The following is a 15427-nucleotide window of genomic DNA, read 5'->3' on the forward strand; positions in this document are numbered from 1 at the left end:
TCTGTGCTGCCGCTGATGGGAAGGAATGTCTGCCTGAGCTCAGCGAGCGAGGAGCTCACACCCAGGGCACAAGCTAGCTCAGAGCCCGGCCCTGTGTGCTCGTGAGTCCAAGGGCTCCCGCCGATGAGCGGCCAGACACAGCCCCAAGCAGGCCTTCACACCCCTCCGTCCTGGCAAACCTCAGCAACCCGGGTCACCTGCCAGACACAGCCCCACCTGACTCTCCTCGGCCAGCTCAACACAGCCAACAGCCCGGAGCCTGGCACCAAGCTGTAGGGGCCCTCACCTCCCCACAGTCCCACCACTCTCCCTGGCAGGAGCAAGCTGCAGAGGGGTCACTGCCACCCTGGCAGGCTGTGAGGAGGGAGGGGAAGGAGATGGGTTTCCTTGTTGCACAGCTTAGAGGCCGAGTCAGAGCACGACTTGCACCCTGCCCGGGGTTAGGGGCACGATGCTCTCCAGTAGGGACACTGCGTCTGCACACTGGGCAAGGGCTGGGAGTCGGAGCCCCTGAGGGTTTACAGCCATGCTTACAAAGACATTGCCATTTCCTCAACGCTGATTTACACTCGCCAGGACATGGCACAGGAGCCGCCGGCAAATATCTCCGGAGTGAATGTTAGGAAATGGCTGTGAATGTTAGGAAACGGCTTCCAATCTGCTCACAAAGCGGAGGGGGAGGGAGCAGCCGAGCAGGGCCTGGGTGTTTATGGCTCCTTCTCTCCCTGCAACAGCCCTGCCCCAGGAGATCTCGCTCGCCCGCACCATGAGCAGGCACACTGCACAGATGAGTGTGTAATGCCAGAGGGCTCTCCAGGGAGCCACGCTGCCCCCACTCCTGCAGCAGAGATACTTCATGGGCTGCAAGAGGAGTCCAGATGCAGATGCCACCCCATGTTATACATCCCCTGCCCCGATACACACTGCCCTGGCATGATAGTGCCACACACACCCTTCTCACACTGCCCTGATACACGCTGCCCTGGCACGATGGTGTCACACGCCCCTTCTCACACTGCCCTGATACACGCTGCCCTGGCACGATGGTGCCGCATGCCCCGGCTCACGCTGCCCCACTGCACACTGCCCTGGCACGATGGCACCATACACCCCCTGATCAAAGTGAACATGACCTGCTAAATTGAGGCACGAGGTGCCCATGCCAGGGACAAGCCACAGGGGGTTGGGTTAGCTCACATGTGGCAATGCTGGCCTGAGCCCTATGTCCTTCCTTAGACAAACGTGGACTGTCAGTGTGATCCCCCAGAGCCACGGTGGGTTGGGGGCAGCAGGGCTGACAGCTTGCAGTCATGTCTGGCACTGTGGGGGGTGTCACTGGCCCCACAGGCACTGCTGAATACCTCTCCCCCCGTCTGCTTGGGCTGCTGTGAGGCTTCTCCTGATCATACACACGTGAGCCAAGGAGCAGAGTCCATCCAGTATCCCCTTCAACCCACTGGCATTGGGCTGGAGCTAGCAGCCAGCCCCAGGACTAGGAGAAAGGCTGCCTGGCTGCCTCCAGCTGGGTCGCATCGCTCAGAACAGAGCTGGGGCAGGTCTGGCTAAGCCAGCCGTCAAGCTGAAGCTCCTGCACTGTAACTGGGGACAGCTGGGCAGAGAGCATGGCAGACGGCAGTGCCCAGCCGGGGCTCACGAGCAGCACCCAGCCAGTTCGACTAGCCCAGCTCTCCAGAGAGGAGATAGAAGTGTCAGCCGCCTGGCCATGGCCTCACCTCTGTGAAGATATGCTTCATCTGGGCCTGCTTGTTCCGAAAGCGCTTTATCTTCTGAGAGATCCTGGGGTCTTTCTCCAGCTCTTCCAGCGTCGCCCACTTGCAGTGCAGGTAGGAGCTGCGGAACAACAGGCAGGCAAATATGAAAGCCTGGTGGGTCGCGATCCCGCCCCCCTCCCAGCATGAAGGAGCTCTCAGTGACCCCCCCACTGCACTAAGCCCTTGGTTTGTAACACAAGGCCAGAGGCTGGGGAAACAAATGGCTCCAGTACAGCTGAGACTGAGCTCCATGGCCAAGGATGGCAGCGACTTCCTGTTCCTAACACCCTGCCAGGGGCATGGGCTCAGAAGGAAGCCCAGGGGGAGAGGTTCCAAGCACCTAGCCAGAGCTAGCACAGGCTGGGTTTGCATCAAGCTGGCAGCCATCCCAGCAAGGTGGGCGCTAGTGCGAGGGGAGCAGCATGGGGCACACACGTGCACACACACCTCCGCACACAGCACTTCCTCAGACACACTCCGCACCCAGCGTACGGCCACACACACCTCTCTGCGCACACCACGTGCACACACACGCACATACTTCTCCACACAGCACGTGCACACACACAACTCTGCACACAGCACGTGTGCCAATACAGAACATAGACGTTGCACGTACAAGTTTCTGTACTTGACGTAGAATTCCTCCATCTCATAGGCCAGGCCGCCCGGGTGAACCTGAAACCAAGAGTGAGCGGGTTAGCACCAGCCAGCGCAGGGAAGGGGTGCGGGGCCAGGGACCTCTCCCCTGGTCAGGGCTCCGACTCTGCTCCTCTGGCCTGTGTGTAAACTGGAGGCAGAACAGGAGCACGGGAGACAGCGAAGAGGAGAGCGGAGCAGCATGGGGCTCGGGAAGATGACGAGCGCTGCCCCAGGTCTAACTCGAGGTTTCAGTGGAGGGCCAGGAAGGTAACAGAGAGACAGAACTTCCTCCATGTGCTGCCCCAGAACACACTTCCGCAAAGGGCAGCCACATGCCAACAGCTCACCAGGCCCAGGCTCCCACCCGCGTTGGCTCACTGCCCGACTGATGGGCGATGGCCTTCCCCTGCCCAAGGCCAGGTGGGCACCACGTTAGCCCCACCCACAGGAAGCGCTGGGATCTACCACACCCCAGAAGTGTGGGATCCAGTAGAAGTTGCACACAGCTGGCACTGTGGGGACCCAGTACTTGCCCCTTTGGGATGTGCAGGCTCTGTCAGACCCCTTTTCACGCACCTTGTCCCAACCCCGCAGTCCACCCCGCTGCTCCAGAAAGGGCAGTGTTCCCATCTCTGCCCTTCATGGAGCTGCTCTGTTGTGAGGCTCCTCTGCTGGCCTCACCCAGGCCCAGCAATGGCCATAGTCAGCCAATCAGAGCCCTTCTCTCATCGTGCCCACTGTATCCTGAGAAAGCCCAGAGCAGATGCTCATGGGAGGCAGCAGGGGCTGACTCCTGGGGAAGGGGGACTCCCGGTCAGTGGGCTATGCCTCTTCCTTGGGGGTGTCCAACCCCCAACGGTGTGACATCACATTGCCTCAGCCCCCAGCGAGGAGGCCATGGGCAGCCATAGGGCCATGTCAGTATGCCAGAGCTGTGCCCAGGTGTCTCCCATTTTTAGACACAGGAGGGGAGGGACACTCACCTCCTTCTGCACCAGTCTGGAGGCAAGGATCTTCTCAATGATGTTGGCATCATCCTCAGGGGGCTCCTGAGGGCATCGAAGGGAAAGCAGAGTCAATACCTTGGCCTGGTAGTGGGGCACAGCACCCGCAGCCCTGCCACACAGAGCTCACTGGCCGCCCCACTCGTCTTCTGCCCACTGGGCTCACAGCAGTGTGGGAGCCTGGAGCTGGTAAACAATGGGGTGTTCTTCACAGTCCCAGCTCAGAGGGATCAGAGCAGCACCACTCACTGCTCTTCAGACAGGCCAGCAGCAGCTTCAATGGCCCCTGGATGGGGCTGCAATTTCCAGGGCTGTGTTTGGGGCCAGGAGAGGGGAAGCATCATCCCAGCACCCTGGCTCCTCCTGGTGGCACTCAGCTGAGGCCGCCCAGACCCCACCTGAGCCCCAGCAGTGCCCAACGCCAAGGTGCTATTCCCTCCTAGCCACACACACATAGGGAATGGCACCAGCAAGCCAGAGGACGGGGAGGTGCTCTGCACTGGGGGCTGGACAGAGCCTCAGGGCCAGCGTCTGCCTGTCGGTGCACCAGCTCCAGCCTCTCCCAGGGGCACGAGGGAGCCAGCAGCGCACAGCACACGCACAATGTGGGGGGTACCCTGAGGACGACACGTGTCCTCTTCCACCCTGCAATATCACTGGGACACAGAGTGTCCCAGGGCAGGGCATGACTCCCCCTCTCCACAGGGAGGGGCTTGTGCTCTGCCGCAAGGCTGGAGCAAGTTTAGAAGCAGACCGCCAGTGGAAGGGCTTGGGGGAGGGGGAGGAAATACAAGCCACAGGCTCCTGAGAGCAGGACAGGTGGGGCACCCAACTACATCGGGGTGAGCCCCACATCGGGGAAAGCCCCACACCTCATGGCTGGCTGCATCACTATCTGTGCCACTCACAAAACTCCCCATCTCCATCCCTGGGGGCACCATGCACACTGCACACGAGTGTTGTAAGAGCCTTGTGGGTGGGTTTTGTTCCTAGCCTTGGAAGGGCCAAGGTGCCAGTGGGTTTCTCTAGCCACAGTTGCTATGGTCACCTCTAAAATGCTGGATGTCAGATGGAGGCAACGAATGCAGCCAGCCCCAGAGGCCGCAGCTCGTCGGACTTGCTGGCATAATGCCGCAGGGGAGCAGGAGGGATGGAGCATTTGCACATAGTGACCCACCCAGAATGGGGTTTTCTCTGGGGTGTGCTGGGGTCAGGCCACATTTGCCCTGCCCAGAGGGAAGCAGATGGCAGGTGGGACCAATGGGCCTGCCAAGGACACTTCCCTTTCCCATTTGGATTTCAGCAAAGGATTTGCTGGGGTCTCCCAGGAAATCTCACTTGCAAATCATTTCCATGGGCCAAGCTAGGATCACAGGCCTGTGACAGTGGCCAAAGGAGAATCAGCAACAGAGAGAAAGGGCCGAACATCTCCCCTGGGAAGAGCAGCAGGGTCGCGCTGAACAGCTCAGTAAAGGAGATGACTAATATTCACGTGGAAGCTTGGCTGAGAGCTGACTAAGGGGTACACAAAGAGAGGCTGTAATCAATATTGAACAGCTTCGCTAAGGGCTGGAGCAGGGAGCGAGCAGCCAGTGCTTGACACTCAGAGCAGAGACCCGGCCGAGAGAAGTGTCAGAGTCTGCCAGGACAGAGCACTGACACAGGGGCACCTGGAGAGAGTAGAGACATGGGCACCGAGAGAGCGTGTATACAGGCACATCCGAAATGCCTCAGGACTCACAGTGAGTGGCCAGCGTGCCAGACACAAGGTGATGAGGCTACAAAGATGGCGAGCACAGCGCTGGGCTGCAGACAGACCCCATACTCTGGAGCAGGGAAGCGATTGCCCCATACCGCATGGGTGGGCTGTGATCACACCCCCCACACAGGGCACTGCATTGCCAGAGATGCCAAGAAACTGGAAAGGAGTCAAAGATACCAGCAGGCTGGAGACACTAATCTCCACAGCCTCAGTCCTGACAGCTTAGTGTGGTTAGGGGATGCGGAAGGAGGGACATGGTAGCAGCCCACAGACACCCCGAGGGCATTAATGCCAAGGAGGGAGGGGATCACTGAGTGTGGTGTCGGGGCAGAGCTGGTGGGGCAGGAAGACAGCCTCCCCTGGGAATAGCCTCCCAGAGAAGGGGCAGAGCAGGGCCTGCAGAAACAAGAGGGAGCTCAAGCCCCGGACCATGGGCTGAGAACAGGCCCTCAATGACCTGGCAGGCCGACATGCTGGGGCTCTGGATGGTCCTTCCTATCTCTCAGCGCTAGGAGGTGCTGGGGTTGAACGCTTCGCTTTCGGAGAGCCCCCCGCACACTCTGCAAGGAGCCATGCTGAGCTCAGCTGGACAATGCTCTGGGCAGCTCTCACCCATCCTCTTAGGCACATGCACTGCCCCACACAGCTGGCTCCCCCTCAGACCCACACGCTCCTGCTTGCTTTCAGTACACAGCCAACACCACATTCATGCCCCTCCCTCAATACAGCAGAGCCCCAGCCCCTCTCTAAAGGAACGGCTGGCGCAAGACAGGCTAGTGGGCCCTCCCGTACCTCTGCCTGCCATGCCAGCGTGGACGCGGAGAGCGCGGAGGCTCGCCCAGCTCCCAGCACTGCTATCGTCTCGCCATCGTCATCCACCACTTTGAAATCCAGGTCCTCATTGTATTTCCTCCGCTTCACCTGGCGACCCGAGCGGCGCTTCTGTGTGGTAGACAACACAGACAATCAGAGGGCTGGTGGACAACACCACCTCTTCCTCCCCATGGCCACGGGAACTCACAGGGGACGGAAAGGTGCAGGAGGGGAGACAGCGCAGCCACACCTGGGAGAATCCCATCCCCACCCCGGCCTGTGGGACAACAGTGCCCTATACAGCAGACACTGCCAGAGTGCGCAGCTATTCTCACAGTGATTTCCGTCTCCGTCTCTTGGCTCTCACACAGGGCACTACCAGAGATCAGATCCCCCTCCCCAGGTCAAAACACACAGCTGCTCACACGCTCCCTGAGAACCCCCAACACGGAGCACGGTGTTTGCACCCAGCATTCCAGCCCTGTGGTTCAGGTGCATCCATTTCGGGCCCATCCTGGTAGGTGCCCAGGGACTGCAATCCTCGGAAACCATGGGGCATTAAGGGCGCCTGGCACCTCTGAGGATTGGTTTAAGCCACATGCTTTTCTAGCCTGGCTCAGAGGTGGCAGGGGAGCACCGAACAGAGGCCAGGGCTCAGGCTGGGGTGCGCACCGAACACAGGCCAGGGCTGAAGGATGCTGGGGGATGGTGAATCCCCTGCCCAAATCACATGGGCCATCTCTTAGGGGACCCCAATGGAGAGCTGCGCTACTGCTGGATTGCGGAGGGAGGTTCTCAACATGACGCTCCCACCCCCATGAATGGAGCAGGCTGCCAGTAGCACTGCAGCCCTGCTGCCCAGAGAGCCAGAGACCAGCAGGGCTCCACAGTGTTGGGGGGGTGCTGCCCATGCTGTGCTCAGCACACCCTCCCGCTGGCATGAGGAGCAAGGCACTCCCAGACCCACTGAGCTGGGGAGCAAGGGGTCAGAGGGAAACACAGACAAGTGATGTGCAAGGGCAGTGTGCTGACATTAACTCTTACATAACCAGCCGCAAACCTGGCCAAGGTAGCTATCCACTGACCAACTGCTACCTAAGCTCAATGCACAGGCACCCAGATGTACAAAATCAGCTGTAGGAAGTCAGAGCTGTGTTAGATCCCCAGGACGTACAACAGGCTCTAGCCAGCTGAGCCCACTGAGGCCAGCGCCTTGCACATACCTGGCTGTCGGCCGACTCAGCAGACTCCTCAGGGCTCTGCAGAGACGGGCTAAGGAGGCCTTGATCCAATTCCAAACTCTCCACTGGGATCTCGTTTTTCCTTTTCCCTTTCTTCTTCTTCTCCACGGGGGTTGGTCCTTGCTCCTTGCTGCCAGGAGAGACGGACAGTTAATCCCTTCTCCAGAGATGTCAGAGCTCAGCATCCAGGGAGAGGCCAGCAAAACCCTTTGCCTTTTTAGTTCTTTAATCCCACTTTGGGGAGCTTCTGCATCAGGTCACCAGGATGCACAGAGGCCAGTGGGGAGAGCTCCCCTTGGGAGTGAACCCCAGCTGTACGCAAGGCACCTGGCCCCACAGTCACAGCATTCTGACCATGGGCCTGGCCCCATGGTCACAGCACTGCATGAATCTGGTCAGGATGCCTGGCCCCATGGTCAGAGAGCCACACGGACGTGGCCAGGATACCTGGCCACACGGTCAGCCCTGTCAGGGAGTGTGGTCTACTGGTCAGAGCAGGTATCTGGGAGTGATAAGAGGAGGTTACCTATCTGTAACTGAAGGCTCTTTGAGATGCATGGAGTACCCCATCTGTATTCCACTGAGGGGTCTGAGCATGCACCCGGAGCTGGAGCTTTTAAAAGTAGTAGTGTCTGTGTCCACACACATGCCCTTGGTTTCGTCCGGGGTGGACTGACTGTGCCCTCAGCTCCTTCTTCACCACAAATCAATCAGATCTGCGGCAGAGGGGAAGGAGGGCAGGACTGGAATACAGATAGGAACCACACATCTCGAAGAACCACCACTTACAGGTAAGTCACCTCCTCTTCTTCTTTGCATGACAGTCCCTATGGTATTCCACTGAGGGTGATTAACAATCAGTACCTTAAGAAGGAGGAGGGTGTGAGGATGATGACGATGCAACCAGGGAGAGGAGGATGGCTGCACCGAAGGAGGCATACATAGAAGAGTCCTGCACCAAGGTGTAATGGGAAGAGAAGGTATGTACTGAACTCCACGTGGCTGCCCTACAGATGTCCATAAGGGGCACGTCATGAAGCACGGCTGCAGTTGATGCTTGAGCTCACGTGGAATGGGCCTGTATCCCACGCAATGGAGACTGCCCTGATAACTGGTAGCAGAGCATAATGCACCCCGAAACCGACTTAGAGATCCTCTGAGCGGAAATCACTTGTCCCTTAATGCATTAAGTTACAGCAATAAAGAAGCCTAGGGGACTTCCTGAAGGGTTTTGTCCCCTGCAGGTGGAAGGCCAGGGCCCTGGGAATGTCGAGGGAGTGAAGGGGTTGTTCCTCCACTGAAGCGTGAGGCTTTGGAAAGAAGGCAGGTAAGTGCATAGGTTGGTTGATACGGAAACAAGGGACAACCTTAGGCAGGAACTTGGGGTGCACAAGTAGGGAAACCTTGTCTGTGAAAAGTGGTAAAGGGGCAATCAGCCATCATGACCCCCAGTTTGCCCACCTGTCTCGCAGAAGTGATAGCCACTAGGAAGTCAACCTTTATCGAGTGAAGAGAGAAAGCATGAGGTCATAGGTTCAAAGGGTGACTTTGTCAATGTCGTTAGGACAAGGTTGAGGTCCCATTGAGGAGTGATGGACTGAACAGGAGGGTAGGTTCATAGAAGACCTTTCCAAAACCTGGAAGTCAATACATGAGTAAAGACAGCGTGCCCCTCAAATGGAGGGTGGAAGGCACTGATAGTAGCACTTGATGGAGCTGAGAGTGTGGCTGGATGCCTTCAGAGAGAGGAAATAGTCCAGAATAAGAGAGATGTCCACATTTTCAGGGACAAGGCTCCAGCTTTGGGACCAAGAAGTGAAATATTCCACTTGGCCCCACAGGAGCACCTCGAGGACTCCTTCCAGCTGCTCAAGAGAATGCCCTGCACTGCCGACAGGCATTCCCACTTTAATAAAGATGCCCATCCAAAAACCAAGCTCTGGGGTGCCGGATCCATCTGCCCTGTTGCATGACCAGTTCCGGGAGAGATTGTAGTGGGGAGTGTGCACTGACATGCAGAGAAGCAGGAGAAACCAGAACTGTCAAGGCCAGAAGGGGACAATCAGAATGACTGTCACTCTCTCTCACCTGACCTTGTGCAGGACTCACTGTAGGAGCAGTAGGGGAGGAAAGGCATAACTGAACCGATCAGACCAGCAAAGGACTAGAGCATCGCTCTGGGACAGGACACCAAGACAGCCTCTGGAGCAGTATTAGGTGCACTTGATGTTGGCCTGGGAGGCGAAGAGGTCCCTGATTGGAGTTCCTCAGCAGCTGAAAATGCTGGTGACTAGTGTTGTGAAGCTTCCATTCATGAACCTTCTGCTGAGAGAGTCCATGATTATGTTTTGAATTCCGGGAAGGTTCGCCACGGAGAACAGAATCTTGAGGATGATGCACCAATCCTAAAGGCCTCCGCCCAGAGCATGGGAGACCTCGTGCCCCTTGCTTGTTGATGCAGTAGACAGTGGTATTTTCCGATATGATGAGGACATGACAGGAATGGATGGATGGGAGAAATGCCCAACACGCTCTCCTCACTGCTCTAAGTTCCAGGGTGTTGATGTGCATCCGGGACTCCCAAGCAGTCCAAGTGCCTTGAGTCATGCACCTGCCCATGTGGACCCCCCATCTAATGAGCAGGGCATCCATGATAATTGTCATGGAAGAGGAGGGTGGGAGGAACGGTATCCCAGTGCACACCCGAGCAAGATCTGCCCACCACTGGAGTAGGAAGAGGACCTCATGGGGAAAAGTGGAGAGAAGATCCATAGAAAGGTGCTGTGACGAAGTTGGGAATTTTTGTAGTGTTTTCCATGAATAGTGTGTGCGCACCTCAGTTTTCCTGTGTGCTGCACGTTTAACAAGGTGGTGAGAGAGGGTTGTTGGTGCAGAGGACCAGGTGTGACGTCGCCTAGCAGCCGGGACCCCCAGACAACAGCCTGGAGATGGGGTACCCTAACAACTGGTGACCTGGTGACTAAGAGGTCCACCCCAACTTGGCAGTCAGCCGGTTCTGGCCCGTGGGAGGACAAAGGGGTGAGGACCCCAATGACCTGTTTACCTGGGACGGAAGACAAAGGACAGGGGAGGAGCTGTTGGGGGAGACGACATCAGATAATTGGCTGGATGGAGGGGGCTGCTGGAGTGGAGAAAGGGAGCAGCCAGAGCCCACCTGGATGCAGGAGAGACCTAGATATATGGTGCTGAGGGATGCTAGGCCTGAGGGCCTGAAGAGTTTCCTGTGCTAGGTTCAAATGCTCAATAAACCTTTCTGTTTTACGCTGGCTGAGAGTCACTCCAGCCTAAAGATCAGGGTTGCATTATTCCCTCTGGGAGTGGAGGCCCGGGGGTCCAGAGCGAGGGAACTCCCTGAGGGGACCCCCGGTGAGAGACAGGCGTGCTGAGGGCTCAGAGAGGTGCGGTTCCAGGAGCCAGAGGGGCCTGCAGCTTAACCGCTGAGAGAGAGTGGACCCCCGAGAACGGCTGTCACACTGAAGGGGTTCCTCCCAGGGACCATACAGAGCCAAGAGAGAGCATGAGTCCTGTAAGTCCAGGACAGGTGCGTAGGGAAATATACCCTCTGGAGCCATAGGTGTAGGCAGCAAAACTGCAGATGAGCGAATGCAGTCACACAAGTGCAAGCCGACATGTTGCCAAGAAGAGAAAGGCAGGTTCTGGCTGGGATAGATGGACTGGACACCACCCTGAAAATTAGGTCCTGAAGGGTCTGGAACCTGTCCTCCAGCAGGTCTGCATGAGCCGAGATCACGTCGGTACGTGCCCCAATGAACTCTAGCAATTACATGGGGTCCAAAGTTGATTTTTCAATGTTTATGCTCACTCCCAGGGAGGAGAGGTGTGTGAGCAACATGGAAATTGAAGCTCAAGCTTCCCTTCTTGATCGTATCGCCAGCAGCCTATCATCTAAATAAGGGAATAGAAGGATCCTTCCACAGCGGAGGTGGGCCGCCACAACTGAGAAAACTTTGTTGAATACATGAGGAGCAGTGTTGAGTCTGAACAGGAGAACCCTGTACTGAAATTGATGATGATCTGCCATGAATCTTAGGAATCGTCTGTGGGAAAGGATGGATGTCCACATGAAAGTAAGAACCATAAACCACATACTTCTTTCTAGGGAAGGAATGATGGCCGCCAGAGTGACCATACAAAACTTTGGTTTTCATACTAAACGGTTGAGATGATATAGGTCTAGGATCGGTCACCACCCGCCTGTCTTTTTGGGGACTAGGAAATAAGTGGAATAGAACCCTGCCCCCTGATGGGCTGTGGGAAGAGATTCTATCGTGCCCATCTGAAGTAGGAAGTCCACTTCTAGGGTGAGGATACGGTTGTGAGAATGATTCCTGAAGCGCGGGTCGGGGATATGGACGAGGTAGTGTTTGGAACTTAATTGTATAGCCATGTCGAATGACATCCAGGATTCACTTGTCCATTGTTATTGCACTTCAAGCTAGCAAGAAGATAGCTAGGCACCTGCCAAAGCGGGTGGGCCAGGAGCACAGCATGAGGCACAATAGTTCGCGGCTCTCTTAGTGTTCTCTCTGAGATGTTTGAGTGTGAGATGCAGGAGGTTGTGATGACAATGAACTGGAAGGATAGGATTGCTGGGTCCTCTGCCGTTTGCGAGAAGGCTCATAGGATCTTTGGAAAAACTGGGGAGCTTTGAAGCACTGGGTTGGAGGTGGATGGTAGAATTTGAGCTTGGGCGCCGGTGTGTAGATACCCAGAGACCGGAGGGTTGCTCTAAAGTTCTTGAGGGAGTGAAGAGAGTCATCAGTCTTCTGATCGAAGAGGTGAGACTCATCAAAGGAAGATCTTCTATGGAGGTCTGGATCTCCTTCAGGAAGTTGAAGGAATGTAACCAGGACTCTCTGTGCATGACAATACCCTTGGCCATCGTATGCGAAGAAGTGTCTGCTGCGTCAACCGCGGCCTGCAGCGTTGTCCTTGCCACCAGCTTCCCTTCCTCTAGGAGAGCTTGGAATCGGGCCTGATCCTGCAGGGGCAGTTTATCAGTGAAATCCATAAGTTTCCCGCAGGTAAGGAAGTTGTATTTTGCAAACAGAGTCAAGTAGTTCAAAAGGCAAAATTCTAGGTTGATAGAGGAAAAGACCTTGTGGCCCAAAAGGTCCAGGTGCTTCCCCTCCTTATCTGCCGGGATGAAACGCGGGTGCTGTTGGTGAGCCCATTTGGTAGCTGCCTGAATCACAAGAGAGTTCGGTGGAGGATGGGAGAAGTGAAACTCAGGTCCCCTCAGAGGCACTTAGTACCTCTTCTCCACTCCTGTGAGGGTAGGTGTGCAGGTATCCAGAGTGTGCCAAATAGTCCTATCTGGTTGAAGGATGATAGCTCATTGATTGGTAGGGCCACCCTGGCTGGTACTGAGGAATTTAAGATGTTGAGCAGTTTGTGCTGCTTATCTTGCACTTCCTCCAGTGGGGTGTTGAGGGCACCAGCCACCCTACAAAGCAGCTCCTGAAATTGTTGCAAGTCATCCAGGGGCGAGGCAGGAGTAGAAGACACTGTGGTATCCAGGGATGTAGAGGGGAACTTCTCCAGATCTAGTGGTACCATCGGAGTTGGACTCAGCGGTGCATTACCTAACACCGAGTCTGAATGCCTGGTGGATGATGGTCAGAGAGGGGAGAGAGGGGATTCCTCATGGGCGGAGCAGGAAGGTTCCAACAGTGGGTACTGCGGCCACGAGCCGCAGTACAGCCATCCTGGCATGGATCTGACTGCGAATGTTGAGGAGGGCCCCATAGAGCAGGGTACTAAAGACACCAATGCTGGGTAAATGGTGGATACTACCATGAAGCTGACAGGGCCTTGGAGTACTCACGCCGGCGGTACGGGAGGGGACGGCCTTGGTCCCTGAACAAATCTTCCGAATCCAAGAAATCAGAAGCCAGTTCAAATGGTGGTGCCATCAGAACTGAGGAAACTGTAGAAGGCTCTAGGGAGCAGGCGGGAACATGGCCCAAAGAAGGCAAGTCCAACCTGAGAAGTGCACTCTCTGAGGAGGCGACAGTGCCAGAGGGCAAGAAGACCTCTCCTCAGCAAAAGAAAACAGCTCATGCGGCTCCAGAGGCTGACCCAAGTCTCCCCAGATCAGTGGCAACCGCTCTTCAGCTGGAACCAGAGCTGGAGCGGAGGACTGCTATGGATCCAGAGGTTTCCTGGACCTTGGCAGTGCCAATCTGGAAGAAGTATGAGTTTCAGTGGACAGGGCCGACAGATACAATGGTCTGTGCGTCTTCTTATCGTGCTTGTGCGCCTTGGAACGTGCTGCTTCTCTGTGGACAGAACTCATGGATTGGGTAGTGTTCTTCTTGGACATGGAGGAAGACTTACTGCCATGCTTACGTGCAGGCTTCCTTGCCTCATGGGTAGGCCCCAACATGGGTCCATAGCGCTGGTACTGGTGGAACTGGACTGGAGGTCTGTGGTAGGAGACATGCTCTTAGCTTGCTCAGTCCAACGTATACGGACGTTCCATGGCCTGGATCTGACTGCAGCCTCATGGTGACTTCCATGAGGTGCTTCTTGAAGTGAAGAGCCCAGCCTTTCCGCATACGTGCAGGGAAGGAGAGACAGATAATGCACTTGGATGCAACTTATTGCTTGGGGGAGGCACAAGGGCGGCATTGGTACTTGTCACTGACCGAGAACGAGCAATGGCAGGAAGCGCAGATCTTGAACCCTGGTGTCTTCACCATACTCCAGTACCCATGCCTGGGTGTTGGGAAGACTGAGGGGAAAGATGGGAGAGAATGGGACTAACAGTGAAAACGGCATCCCCAGTCCTTAATATCCAAAGAACTACCACTGAAACTATAAAAATAACAAAACTATTAACTATGTACAAGAATAACAGTCTTTTTTCTCAGTTTGCAGAAATACGTCACAAGAGAAACAAAGAGGCTCCAACTCCGACCATGTGGTGGTGAGAAGGAACTGAGTGCGCGGTCGGTCTGTCCGGCCCTTTATCGCCTCAGTTGTAACCATGAGGCGAATCAATGGGGTATGCGTGAACCAACAGCGCCAGCTCCAGGCACATGCACAGAACCCTCAGTAGAACACAAGAGGGACTATCACTTTCCCACCTCTGAGATCCACAGGCTGAAGATGCTTCGAAGTACAGTTATTGCAGATCTCAGAGTGCAAAGTGCAACCCTGGCTTCCTGACCCACATGCCCCATGGACTGCTCCTCTGGAAGCTCTATTTGAAACAGTTCAGTCCTCTGCAGAAGAAAATGAACATGAGAAATCTGATCAGTTATCTCATGTCTTTCCTCACGTTGGTTCTGATACCCCAGTCTGTCAGCTCTGTGTGGGCAAAGTGGAAGGAGTTGTGAGTCTTCCCTGAGCCAGTAATACTGCTAGTTCGCATTGGGCTCTCTGAGACAGAGCCCTCTCGTTTCTAATGGTACCAAACTGAAGTGCTTGGCAAAGAGATTGGGGAAAGACGTCTATAATCCTGGTGCCTGCTAAAGAGATGATGATGTAACCAGGCCCTGCAGCCAACTGGCAAGAGGAGACCCCAGGTTTAAGAGGAGAGGACCATCACCTCCTCTCACACCTCCCACCTGGAGAGCTCAAAGCTCCTTTCAGACATTAATGAACTGATCCTCATAAAATGCCTGCTTGATGCCAGGGACACCACTACACTGGGACACTCGCAGCCTGCAGGACAACACTTAGTGCAGTGTTTGCCACATCTTCCCATTCTAAGTGTGGGACCTGCCCGTTTCCTAACAACACGCACTGGGGGCAGTATCCCTCGCTCACAGAGGTAAGGAGAGCTGAACTGACTGCCCCGGACTTGCACAGCATGTCAGTGGCAGAGTCAGCAGTAGAATCCACGTTTTGGATTCCCTGTCCCATGCTTTAGCCAAAACATCATCATTTGCCAGGAAATCACATTACCCTGGGGCAAACGGTGGAATCCTATCTGCAGCCCTGCCACAGTCCCCGTCAGTAACGCACCACTTCAGAGAGGGAGGCAGGCTCGGGGAGCACACAATGGGTGGGGGATGACAGCCTAAAGCCTGGCAGAAGATATTCTCTCTGTTCATCTGCACTCTCTGCAGAACTCTAGCTCCCCCTGGAAGTCACTGTCCAGCTCTCTCTGCAAGAGAGGGATGCAGCTGGCACAGCCTCCCC

At 55.8% G+C, this 15427-nt stretch overlaps 1 protein-coding gene across 2 annotated transcripts in view; it reads right to left on the bottom strand.

Annotated features, from left to right (window-relative positions):
• The window catches only part of CHD6 (chromodomain helicase DNA binding protein 6), a 185338-nt gene that overhangs the window by 77444 nt on the left and 92467 nt on the right, over window positions 1-15427 (bottom strand). For both annotated transcript variants that reach the window (XM_084646086.1, XM_084646085.1), the window contains 5 exons: window positions 7217-7364; window positions 5973-6122; window positions 3398-3463; window positions 2392-2450; window positions 1734-1851 (listed from right to left, as the gene is read on the bottom strand). In XM_084646086.1, coding sequence (XP_084502212.1) covers window positions 1734-1851; window positions 2392-2450; window positions 3398-3463; window positions 5973-6122; window positions 7217-7364 — 541 coding nt within the window. The remainder of the gene's footprint in view (window positions 1-1733; window positions 1852-2391; window positions 2451-3397; window positions 3464-5972; window positions 6123-7216; window positions 7365-15427) is intronic.

The sequence above is a fragment of the Lepidochelys olivacea genome (genome assembly GCF_965140295.1).
Source record: "Lepidochelys olivacea isolate rLepOli2 genome assembly, chromosome: 13".
NCBI lineage: Eukaryota > Metazoa > Chordata > Testudines > Cheloniidae > Lepidochelys > Lepidochelys olivacea.